The following is a 12,062-nucleotide window of genomic DNA, read 5'->3' on the forward strand; positions in this document are numbered from 1 at the left end:
CAACCTGCCCCCCCCAGCCGGCCAGGGCCCCGCTCACCAGCATGATGACGCCCCAGGCGCTGAGCACGATGCCGCAGGCGGCCAGCTTGGGCCCGCAGCAAAGCAGGGAAGACATGGCGGGGGGAGGCTGGCGGGCGAGCGGGCGGGAGGCGGGCGGCGAGCAACCACCCCCTCGAGCTGCTGCTGGCCGGGCCGACGCAGCAGACTGAAGGCGGCCGCTGGAGGGAGGGAGGAGTCAGGTGACGGGCGGAACCACCCTGCAAGGAGCGTTGGGGGGGGGGGCAGAAGCAGGGCACGTCCCCCTCGTGGCGCAATGGAATCGGTCAGGCCGTTTCCAGCTCCGCCTTCCAATTGGTCGAGCCGGCCCCGGAGCGTTCCATTCTCTCCCAGGGGAGGGGAGGCGAGGCGGGATCCTGGCTATTTATAGACGCGGATTTCCGAGAGCCCCAAATCCCCCTCAGGCGCGGGGGATAAAATCCCCACAGGCTGCGGGAGGGGGTACTTACATAAGGGGAATGAAAAACAACCCCTTCCCCTGGTGCAAATGGTACAGTCCAAAGAACTGGGTCGGTGGGGGAGGGCTGCCACATGACAGGGTTTTATTGAGGAAGGGCAGGGCCACATGGGGCCAGGGTCACGTGACTGGACAAGATCAGGGTCACAGGGGGCCAGGGTCACGTGACTGGACCAGAGCAGGGCCACATGGGGACAGGGCCATGGCTCTAGGCAAGACAGGGTGGCCATCCCCAGTGCATGGAGGACACGTCCATGGTCCCCTTGACTGACACACGCCCGTCAGCCCACACCCCACTCCTGTGACCCTGGATTCCCCGCACCTCACCCCTCCATTCATCTGCACCAACGCCCTGAAGCCCGCCTTCCGGGCCGGCTCCCCGCCGCCCTCCCATCGCCCCCAGCACCCACTGAAGCCCAGGCCGACAGGAAACGGCTCGAATTCGAGCCAGATTCGTTCTGTCCACGGCCCGGCCCCACACCCCCAGGCAAGGCAGGGACCAACCCAGCGAGGGGACTGGGCCAAGCGGCTGGGCGGGGGTGTAGCGATGGGTCACTTGCGATAGCGCGGTATCAATATGAAATGCGGCACGAGGGAAGTGTGCCGCCTGCGTACGGGGACTGGAACAATGCCGCCCGGGCCAGCTGCCCGGAGACCGGGCCAGAGAGAACCTGGTTCCTGTCCTATATTTCTAAACCCGACGGACATCGGTTCTTTGGGCGCTTGAGTGCATTTCAGAGCGAACTCCATTTATCAACGGAACTGCTTCTAGTAACGAGGACAAAGCTCCGTTAACACTAATTATACTTCGTAGCCAGCATGGGTGAACCTTACCTTATTCGCCCTGCCTGGCGGCCACGAAGAACTTCTTAGTGCTGAGGGAGGCTGGAGACGGGGTCCTCGCACGCAGCATTTTGAAAGCTGACGCGAATGTGTAGTTTGGCTTTTTCTGCGACCACTTCCAACCGATTTCGCTCGTGTCGCCATGCGGGTTCGTCCACGACGATACTGCTCCATGACATGGACAGTATGGCAGGACGTGGGTATTTGGGGTTTTTCCCCCCTCAAATTCTTGAAGTTTCTGCTTCTGCTTGGCTTTCTCCTCTTCAAATCGGCCGGCCTTTCTCTTCAACCCTTGAAAATGCAGCACTGGCGTGAGGCCTTTATACGACGTGCTTCAGATGCCGCCTCCGTGCTCAGCACTCGCTTCCACAGCTTCGGGAGATGCTTCTCAAGCCCATCCCTTTGGCGACCAAACAACGGGCTCTCAGCGCACGGTATTTTCAACCCAGTCGTGGCGCTTTCCTCGAGACTTGGGTGTGCGCTGAGAAAAGGGCAGAAAAGCTTTGTTCCCCCTCGGAGAGTGTTCAGTGTGGAGTTCGCAGCGTAATCATAAACGTCTGTCCATTATTCTGCACTCGATTCTTCTTGTGCCGAAGCAGGACCGTTCTTAATGTCGTATCTGAGTACTGTGTGCGCGTCTCAGTTTCCCCATGTGTCACTGCTCTGGGGGCGGGATCGGTGCAGGACAGGTGTGATGGCAATGGACTAACGGGACACAGAGTGGCCCACATTCTGTAGGCCAGGGCCCATCCCCCGCCAGGAGCCGGCCAGAGGGCCCAGGAACAGAGGGTCTAGGTGACCGGAGTGGGGGGCAGGGCTCTTTTGGGGGGGGGTGACGTTATTGATATAAACTGGGACCATATAGAACATGGGTTGCAACCACGGTCCTGTAGTGGCACCAAATTCTATGTAAAGGGGGTCAGATAAGGTGTCTAAGACCAGGTTATGGGTTACTGGTTATGATTGTGCTGTCTGTATGTCTGTATCATTTTTGTAGTGGAAGTTATGAATATTGGCTGTGTACTGTCTGTATTTCAAATTGGTGCTGCAGTTCTGGGAGACACCCCAGACAAGCTGGTGTCAGCTCAGCTTAGTCTGCTTGATGGCCCATTAAGGACCATTAGCTACACAATTGACCCATTGAGAGGAGGCGGAATACGGCCTTGTGACTTCAGCAGGGTGAGCAGAAACTGGCCATGGACTGGCAAACTCCATTTTGCTGTAACTGTTCCCACAGAGAACAACAAAAAATAGGAGTGTTTCTGACACCTGGAAAAGCCTATATAAGGGCGAAGGCCTCATCTCCATTTGGTCTTCAGTCCTGCTTCTACCTCTTGGAAGGACTCTGCTACAAGCTGAAGTCTTGCATATCAAGGGAAGGACTGATGACCCACCCAGCGCGGGGATGTTCTCAGAGACTGGACTTAAACTGCAGGTTTTACTTCATCTCTGCTACAGCCTGAACTAAGGACTTTGCCACACTGTATGAATTGATTCAGTTTAACCAATCTAGCTTCTCACCTCTATCGTTTATCTTTAATAAATACAACCTTTAGCAGTTTTAGATTGCTAAAGGATTGGCACCAGCGTGGATTTGTGGGTAAGATCGATGTGTACCCCCACTAAACTACATCCCTTGAGCTCCTGAAACCACCGATCTGGATTCCACTTCGTCGAGAGGTCCGCTGTCCCCGATTACCCAGGCCTGCATTGCCTCTTAATAGACTATGTGTAAACCCATTTAGATGAGGCGAATGTACCCTCACTGCTCCCCTTACTATACTTTGTGACGTCCAGCCCACCGTTACACCCCGCATTGGGGACTTACAGTCTGTATGTAACTATTATCTAACCCATAAACCCAAATTACCAGCGTCCCCCCCATACTCTGTATGTTGCGCCCCGATGACTAAATGACTGTACATGCCAAACTCTGTGTATCATCCTTATTAAATTTCTCAATAAACATATTGAATCTACCTGGGTTCTGGGGCTTTGGTCCTTTGGATCGAGAGAACTTTTTCTTTTACTGGGGTGTTGTTTCATAACCGTCCATCCCCAGGACGGGTGGGACTGGTGGTGATACTGGGGACTGGAGTGTTCAAGGAAATTGCTTGTGTGACTTGCGGTTAGCCAGTGGTGACACCGAAGTCCTTTTTGTTTGGCTGGTTTGGTTGCCTTAGCGGTGGAAAAACCCCAGCCTTGGCTGTGACTGCCCTGTTTGAGCAATTGGTCCTGATTTGACACTCTCAGTTGGGTCCCGCAGAACCACATCGTCACAGTGGGTCAGGCTTCCAGGTTCCGCCCAGGGGGACTCGCTCCAGGGAGCTCACGGGGCGGTCCAGAGCTGAGCGCTTCCCAGGTGGCACTTGAATCCAGGCAGTTTTCGGCCTGTGGGGGAGACGCTGCACCCGAGGTCCTGCCCAGGTTCATCTGGGGCGGTGCCTGAGCCCCAGGGCACCGAAAGAGCCAGCCAGCACAGGTGGGTCTGGGGGGAGGGATAGAGTGGGGGGTGTACTAACCTGCACACCCCCTTAGTGGCTCCTCCCTAGCATTCTCTCTGCTTTCCCGTATACACAGTCCGGGTCACCCCCCGACATGGCCGGCACCCCCCAGCCCTGGCTGCTGCAAACAAGCTCCACCTCGGGGGACTGGAGGTGGAGGCTCATACAGGGGGAGCCTGTGCAGGGATGTAAGGAGGGGGCGGCTGGGTCAGTCAGGAATGGGGGTTACCCCATCTCTGGGGGGTCAGACTCCCCCATATGGAGAGGGCTCTCCCCCCACGGGCGCTAGTGTCGTCGGTGTCCCCACTCCGGCGGCTGGCGGGTCTCTGGGGCATGAGCCAGGGATCCCAGGCTCCTGGTGGGTGCGGGGGCTTCCCCAATCTCTGAACCCCCCCCGGAAGTAAACCCACCCATGAAGAAAGGCTAGGGGTGCTGAGGGAGGACAGTGTGGGGCGGGGGGACGGGACTGCTGAACATGGGGTAGGATACAGGTGCAACTGTCCTGAACTGTCGCCTCCCCAGTAAACCCCACCCCCTTTCCCCACCCCACACAGACGGCACAGCCTGGTGCTGGTGGGGGCGGTGTTTATTGAACCATCTGGGACACATAGTGGGGGAGGGGGCCTGGTTGGGGGGGTTCCAGGGGTTCCCAGGCGGATCGGGGACCCTCTAGGGGCCGGTTCGGGGGGCTCCTTCTCGTCGTCCGGGGGACAGTCGATGAGTCAGCCAGCATGGTCTCCGTCTCGTCTGCCTCTGCCTGGGGGGGGGGGGGAGGGGGGAAGATGGTGGGAGGGGTGTCAGCCCTTGCCCTGGGGCACCCACCTCCCCTGCTCCCCGAGGCCCCATCTCCACCCTCATCTCATCTCTTCTTCTCCCCTCAGCCCCCGACTCACCCCTCACCCCTGCCTCCCCGCGGGGCCCCACCCCTCACCCCCCCATCTCACCTGCCGGCTGCTCCTGCTTCACTCCTCCCCATACCCCCCTTGTCTCCCTCTTGCTTTCACGCCCTCCCACCCAGACCCCCATCTCACCTCTGCCTTCACGGTCGGCTGTCCGCTCGGGGCTGGGCTGCGCCTCCTTCTGATGCCATCTCCTGCTCCCGCCGGGGTGCCCCTTCTCCTTGGGGGGCGCTCGCTCCTCCAGGATGTGGGGCGGGGCTTCCAGCAGTGGGGTCTCTCCCCCATCTCCCCGGGGCGGGAGGCGGGCCTGAAGGGGCTGGCTTGCTGGGTGGGGTGGGCGGAGCCAGCGGCGCTCTCCTCCTCCTCCTCCTGCGGTGGCGGCATGCGGGGCGGGCGGGGGACTAGCCTTCATCACCACACCTCCTCCTCCTCCACCTCCTCGGGGGCAGTGGACGGGGGCCTGGCTCTCCTCTACCTCCATGATGAGATCGTCGCTCCCCGGCGCGGCCGGCGGCTCCTGGGGGGCGGGAGGCGCCCGCTCTCCTCCGACAGGGCCCCTCCTCCTCCTCCTCTCCTCCTCCTCCTCTTCCTCGATAGGCCGTCCTCCTTCTTCTACTCCTCCTCCTCTTCCTCCTCCCCCAGCTCTTCCTCTTCCTCCGAATTCTCCTCCTCCTCCTCCTCGTCGAAGTCCTCGTCTTCCTGTCGCAAGTACTCCTCTCCTCTCCTCCTTTCCCCTATCCTCTCTCGTCTCCGGGAACTCTCCTCCTCTCCTGCTGTGTTGATGTTGATCACGGTTCCGCCAGTTTTCTCCTCGCCAGGCCGGGGCATGCGCCGTCGCCAGTGGCAGGCGTGAGTGGGCGGCGGGCTGCTCTCGGGGGGCTGGGTGGGGGCGGGGAGGGGGCCAGGGGGCGGCGGCGCGGCGGCGGGGGTGGCGCGCCCTTGGGGACAATGACCACTTTCGTCAGAGTCACTCTCCGCGGAGATCTCCACGTCGACTCCTACTCCTTCTCGTAGTGCACGTAGACGGGGGCGCGGGGCTTGCCCCCCAGCCCCGCTCCCCCCTCCTCCGCGCCTCCGGGGCCGAGGGCGGGGCCAGCAGCCTGGGTCACCCGCCTCCCGGCTCCTCCGCCATGCCAGGCGGGGGCAGCAGAAGGGGGCAGCCGGGGGCGGCGCCAGCCTAGGTTGTGTGGCGACGAGGGGCGGGCGGGCGAGGCGCGGGAAGGGCGGAGTCTGGCGAAGGGGGGAGGCGGCCAGGTCTGCGGGGGCGGGGCCGGCCAAGGGGGCAGGGCCAGGGAAGGGCAGCTGCAGGGAGGGCACCCGAGGGCGCGCCAGGGCGCTGCAGGTCACCAGGGCTTCGGCGCAGAAGGACGAAACCTGCAGGGGGCGAGAGAGAGGGGGAGCGCTGGAGTCGAGGGGGGGAAGAGGAGAAGGCCGGGGCTGTCCCTGTGGGGTCTCACCTGCAGGCTGGGGTCCCGCTGGCCCTGGACGAAGGCCCGCAGGGCGCAGTGCAGGGGTGGGGGGCAGGCAGGCGCGGGTGCCAGGAGCAGGGCCAGCAGCAGGCGGTACAGCTGGTGGCGACAGGCCGGGCTGGTGTAAGGGCTCCCGGGGGGGACGTCCCCCTGGGCCAGGCGGAGCAGCAGCGGCACCACCAGCTCCTGCAGCCTCTGGGGGGAGAGACGGCACCCCATAACCTGGAGCCCCCCCATTCACCCCGCAACCCCCAACTCGCCCCACAACTCCCCCACTCGCCCCAGAACCCAGAGTCCCCCACTCGCCCTGTAACCCAGGAGCCCCCCATTCACCCCGCAACCCCCAACTCGCCCCACAACTCCCCCACTCGCCCCAGAACCCAGAGTCCCCCACTCGCCCCATAACCCAGAGTCCCCCATTCACCTTGCAGTTCCCCCACTCGCCCCGCAACCCCCTCACTCGCCCCGCAACCCAGAACTCCCCCACTCACCCCACAACCCCCCACTCACCCTGCAACTTCCCCAGTCACCCCAGAACCCAGAGCCCCCCATTCACCCTGCAATTCCCCCAATTTGCCCCGTAACCCAGAGCCCCCTATTCACTCTGCAACTCCCCCACTCGCCCCATAACCTGGAGCCCTCCAATTCACCCCACAACCCGGAGCCTCCCAATTCAACCCACAACCCCCCTACTCGCCCTGCAACCCAGGGCCCCCCACTTGCCCAGCAACTCTGTCACTCTCCCCGCAACCCGGAGCCCCCCCACTCGCCCTGCAACTCCCCCACTCACTCCATAACCTGGAGCCCCCCACTTGCCCCCCACCCCTTTAATCCCCCATCCCCTGCCTTCCGACCCCACCACCCTGTGCTCCAACCCCCCTGCCACATGTGCCTGCCCCATCTAACCCCCCCCGCGCCGCCCCCCTTCACTCACCCTGTGGGTCTCCTCCTTGACCAGGGTTCCTCCCAGCAGGATGGCCCGGCTCAGCCCTGCAGACACATGGGAGGGTTTCATGGGGGCAGCTTGGTCACCCTCAGCCCCTCACAAGGGGTGAGCCCCCCAGGCGATGGGGATGGGGGAAAAGGCAAAAGCCGAGGGGTCCCATATCCCACAGGGACCCGTGCCCCCCATGCAGCCTCCCGCCCCCAGTCCTCGCTGGGGGCCCCCTTACCTTGCAGAGCCGCCTTGCAGACGTCGCTGTTGGCCATGGCGTCCTGCTTGCGGTGCAGGGAGGGGGCGTCTCCCCCCTCCGAGAGCTTCGGCTTCTTGGGGGCGCTGGGCTTCCCCTCCGAGCCAGGGCGCTCCACTTTCAGCTGGGGGGGCAGGAGCGGTTAGCGAGGTGCTAGGAGGCACTGTGGGGGAGGGAGTGGGGTGGGGGCGCAGCAGGGGGTGCTCTCCCCGGGCAGGCAGGGCTGACCCCAGGGCGGCGCTAGGGGTCACTGTGGGGCAGGGAGTGGGATGAGGGCGCAACAGGGGGCGCTCTCCCCCGGCAGGCAGGGCTGGCCCCAGGGCGGCGCTAGGGGTCACTGTGGGGCAGGGAGCGGGGTGGGGGCTCAGCAGGGGGCGCTCTCCCCCTGCAGGCAAGGTTGGCCCCGGGGCAGTGCTATGGTCCCTGTGGGGCAGGGAGTGGGGCTCAGCAGGGGGCACTCTCCCCGGTATACAGGGGGGCTCCAGGGGGGCTCACCTTGACGCTGTCGGTGGGGGGCGCGATGTCGCTCAACAGGTGGGCCAGCAGGGCCTCGCTGCGGTGGGGGGGGCCCTGCAGCACCCCCGCGCCGGCCCCGCCCACCTGCACCCACAGTTCCAGGACCTGGTACAGCCGGGTGCGCACGGCGCTGCAGAGAGAGGAGGGGTCAGGGCAGGGCTGCAGAACGGGACCCCCCCCTCACCAATCCCCCCCTCCCCGGCCCCTCCTGACCTGTAGGGCTTCTCCTGGCCCAGCGGCACCGAGTCCCTGCTGCTGCTCCAGGCACCCAGCACCTGGGGGAAGAGCCGGCCCAGAACGCTGCCCCAGCGTGCCAGCCGGGCCCCACACCTGGGGGGAGAATGGTTAGCAGGGTGAGGTAGGGACCCCCCCGTATTCCCCCACGCTGCCCCAGCGCACCAGCCGGGCCCCACACCTGGGGGGAGAGGGGTCAGCGCGGCAAGGCAGGGACCCTCCTGTCTCCCCCCACTCTGCCCCAGCGCGCCCCACACTTGGGGAGAGAGGGGTCAGCGCGGTGAGGCAGGGACCTCCCCGTGTCCCCCTACGGTGCCCCAGTGCGCCAGCCAAGCCCTGCACCTGGGGGGAGAGGGGTCAGCAGGGTGAGGCAGGGACCCCCCCATATCCCCCCACACTGCCCCAGCACACCCCACACCTGAGGGGAGAGGGGTCAGCGTGGTGAGGTAGGGATCTCCCCATATCCCCCCATGCTGGCCCCGCTGGGCCCCGCACCTGGGAGGAGAGGGGTCAGCGCGGCTAGGCAGGGACCCCCCTGTATCCCCCCATGCTGCCCCAGCGTGCCAGTCGGGCCCCACACCTGGGGGGAGAGGGGTCAGCGCGGCAAGGCAGGGACCCCCCTGTCTCCCCCCACTCTGCCCCAGCGCGCCCCACACTTGGGGGGAGAGGGGTCAGCGCGCTCCCAGCCGAGCCCCGCCCCGGTGGACTCACGCCAGGATCAGGGCCGCCAGCACATCCAGGATCTCCAGATGGACAGACGGCAGCAGCAGCATTTTCAGGGGCCCATCGCCAAACCAGCTCTGGGGGAGGGAGACGAGGGGAGGGGGTCAGACAGGCTCCAGCCCCCACCTTGGAGCTCGAGGGGGGACTAGAACACACCCCCCTCTGGGGTACAAGGGGGCAACTCCAGCCCCGCACACCCGGGCGTGGGGGAGGGGCACCGTATGGCTCCCCGAGTGCGGGCCAGGGCACTGGCCCTTTAAGAGGAGGCAGGCTGGGCCCTACAGGGCTATATGGGCCTTCCAGACATGCCGGGGGGGGGCGGGGGCTGGCGGGACATCCCCCCTCCCCATCCCCTCCGCCCCCCAACTCACGATGTTCTTGATGGAGATGTTCAGAGCCCGGCACACAAGATCCAGAACATCCTGGACTGGAACCGTCACCGGAGCCACAAACTCACTGCTGCAATGGGACGGAGTGGGGAGGACGGGGCATTAGCTGGGGGGGGGCTCTCCTTTGAGTCAGCAAAACCCCTCCCCCCGTACAGGCACTATTGGGCGCTGTGTGCAGGGACCCACAGACGGGAGGCGTGACCAAGTGGGCACGTTCTTGAGCATGTGTGTGTGCATCAGTTTCCCCACTTGTCACTCCTGTACTTAGGGGCAGGATCAGTGCAGGGCAGTGTGGCAGCGACGGGCTATGGTGCAGCAGAGACGACACGGCTCTAGCCTGATGGCGAGGGGCTGACAAACGAAGCGTCCAGGTTTCCGGAGAGGAGCCGGGAGGTGGGGCGGGGAGCGGGTATAGAGGGGCTCTGAACTTGGTACTGCTGGCTTGGGACTCAGGTCCCTCCCGCCAAGAGATTGTCGCTGCAGGTTTGCTCCGTGGCTAACGACCTCTCGGTCCCAGACGCGTTGGCCGGTCAGACCAGCTGTGTCTGTGCCGGGGGGGGGGGAGGCATCAGAGGGGTCCCCAGGGCCCATCAGAGGATCGCTGTGGGAGCACACGGGGGGGATGAGGAGGCTGACGCTCCAAGAGGGAGTTTGCTGGGCGGGGGAGACCGCACTGACCCAGCGTTCACTGACCATCGGCAGCCGGCAGAGCCTGGCGCAGTCTGGGGGGCCGTGGGGCTGATCGCTCCCGAGAGGAAAGTTTTCTGGGGAGGCGGGGGAGAGACGCTGCACTGACCCGGCGTTCATGGCCATCGCCAGCCGGCAGACGCCTGCCAGTCTGGGGGGGCGGGGGGCTTGATCGTCCCCAGGGAGGAAGTTGCTGGAGGGGGGGCGAGAGACGCTGCCACCTGACACCGCGGTTCGCTGCCATCACGCGCAGAGCCCTGTGCAGTCTGGGGGGACGGGGACACCCGGCAGCTGTCCCGGCGGGGGGGGTAGCGGGTACGTCAGAGGAGGCTGCAGACTTGGCAGCCGGAAAGCGGATTGCAGGGTTCAGGATGAAGTTTGGTACTCCCATCGGGCAGCGCGGAGGCAGCGAGCAGTTCACGCTGGGCCCTCATAGGGCAGGGGGTAACTGTGGGAGGGTCAAGGGGGCTGTCAGTGGTGGGGGGGGTTCGCCGGCCCTCCACTTGGGCTGAGCGAGGACCCCGCGGGTGCCCACACACCCGGAGCGAGCTCTCTAGCTGTAAAGCGGAGCTGCAATTCCTACCCCCCCCACTGGCGTCTGCTCCCCAGGAGCTCTGCATGGGGGCTCCGATCCGCTGGACCGCACTGGGTTCTCACACACCACCCCCTGGCGTTGGCCCCTGGGAGCTTGATGGGGGTCCGATCCACCGAGACTCGCGGGTCTACAGCACACACACGTACCCACCCCACGGCGTCTGCCCCTGGGAGCTCTGATGGGGGCTTCGATCCGACAGGACGCTGGGTTCACACACACACACCTCCCACTGTGTTGCCCCCAGAGCTCTGATGGGGCCTGATCGCGGATGCCTGGTTCCCACACACACACACACCCGACTGGCGTGCTGCCCCCAGAGAGCTCGTATGGCTCCGATCTGTTGGACGCCTGGGTTCACACACACCTTCCCACTGGCGTCTGCCCCCTGGGAGCTCTGATGGGGGCTCCGATCCGCCGGACGCCTGGGTTCACACACACCTTCCCACTGGCGTCTGCCCCCTGGGAGCTCTGATGGGGGTCCGATCCGCCGGACGCCTGGGTTCACACACACCACCCCCACTGGCGTCTGCCCCCCGGGAGCTCTGATCTGCTGGACGCCTTGGTTCGCAGCCCCCGCTAGGAGCTCTGAAGGGGACTTCGACCCACCGGACGCCTGGGTTCCCCTCCCGTAAGCCCCGCTCCTCCTTACCAGTCTCGGCGCCCTCGTAGAGGTTTCCCAGCAGGCCGTGCAGTGTGGCCAGCAGCGCGTGCAGCTCCTGCTCCCAGCACTCCGTGTGCTTCAGCCCGTGGGTGAAGCCCGCGCCTAGCGAGGGCAGCAGTGCGTAGCATTCGCACGCCAGCTGCCGCGGGCGGGGGGGGGGGGGGGGGGGGAGGGAGTCCGTCGGAGAAGCTGCTTATCTGGTCTGAAGCCTTTTTACATTTAAGGGGGAGAGACGGTGTCAGCACCCCCCCGGCCACCATCGGCTCCCAAGTGGGGCCCCTGGGGGCTATCCCCAGCCCTCCATGTCGCAGGACAGCTCCTCCCGACTGCTGCCCTCCTGCCCCCCCAGTCCCTCACCTGTTTCCCCCTCCCTGCTCACGTCCTGGGGGAGCAACCCCCCCGCCACAGCTCCATTCCCAGCCCACGGGAATCTGCCCCACTGTGAGGATCCCCCCAGGCCCAGCTCCCCCCGGAAGCAGATGGATTTAACACAACGATCTGAAGGGTGAGGGGAACGACATGGGGGGGTGTTCCCAGCATGCCTCGGGCCAGCTCCCAGAGCTCCCCCCGCACAGCGCCCCCCCAGTACCTGCTGCAGTTGGGGTGACTCAGCGTCCACTCGGGACAAGAAATAGGCAGCTAGTTTGCCCTGGGGGTGAGGAGAGAAAGTGGGTAAGCAGCCGGGCACTGAGCCCCACGGCGCCGCCCTCCCCTGCCCCACAGGAGGAGACAGACTTACCCGGAGGGAGCCGCAGGCCCGCGGGTAACACGTCATGCAGGCCTTGATGCCCTCCAGAGCTGAGAGCTGGCACTGGGGAGAGAGCAGAGACGCCGTCAG

The 12,062-nt window shown here is 64.7% G+C and overlaps 2 protein-coding genes across 2 annotated transcripts in view; both read right to left on the reverse strand.

Annotated features, from left to right (window-relative positions):
• The window catches only part of RNASEK (ribonuclease K), a 4,060-nt gene extending 3,858 nt beyond the window's left edge, over positions 1 to 202 (reverse strand). Inside the window, exon 1 of the mRNA XM_032776551.2 lies at positions 34 to 202. Within this exon, the coding sequence (XP_032632442.1) occupies positions 34 to 115 (82 nt within the window). The 5' untranslated portion in view covers positions 116 to 202. The remainder of the gene's footprint in view (positions 1 to 33) is intronic.
• Positions 203 to 1,349: 1,147 nt separating this feature from the next.
• Positions 1,350 to 12,062, reverse strand: PELP1 (proline, glutamate and leucine rich protein 1; the record flags this gene model as incomplete). Its single annotated transcript, XM_075070612.1, is given in 15 exon segments — positions 1,350 to 1,648; positions 4,418 to 4,582; positions 4,585 to 4,618; positions 4,876 to 5,277; positions 5,874 to 6,134; positions 6,218 to 6,424; positions 7,164 to 7,219; positions 7,402 to 7,543; positions 7,915 to 8,065; positions 8,149 to 8,265; positions 8,881 to 8,969; positions 9,264 to 9,351; positions 11,002 to 11,363; positions 11,814 to 11,873; positions 11,964 to 12,062. Coding segments are annotated over 15 exon segments (2,532 nt in total), but the record flags the coding sequence as incomplete, so codon positions are not given.

The sequence above is a fragment of the Chelonoidis abingdonii genome, chromosome 11, assembly GCF_003597395.2.
Source record: "Chelonoidis abingdonii isolate Lonesome George chromosome 11, CheloAbing_2.0, whole genome shotgun sequence".
Taxonomy (NCBI): Eukaryota; Metazoa; Chordata; order Testudines; family Testudinidae; genus Chelonoidis; species Chelonoidis abingdonii.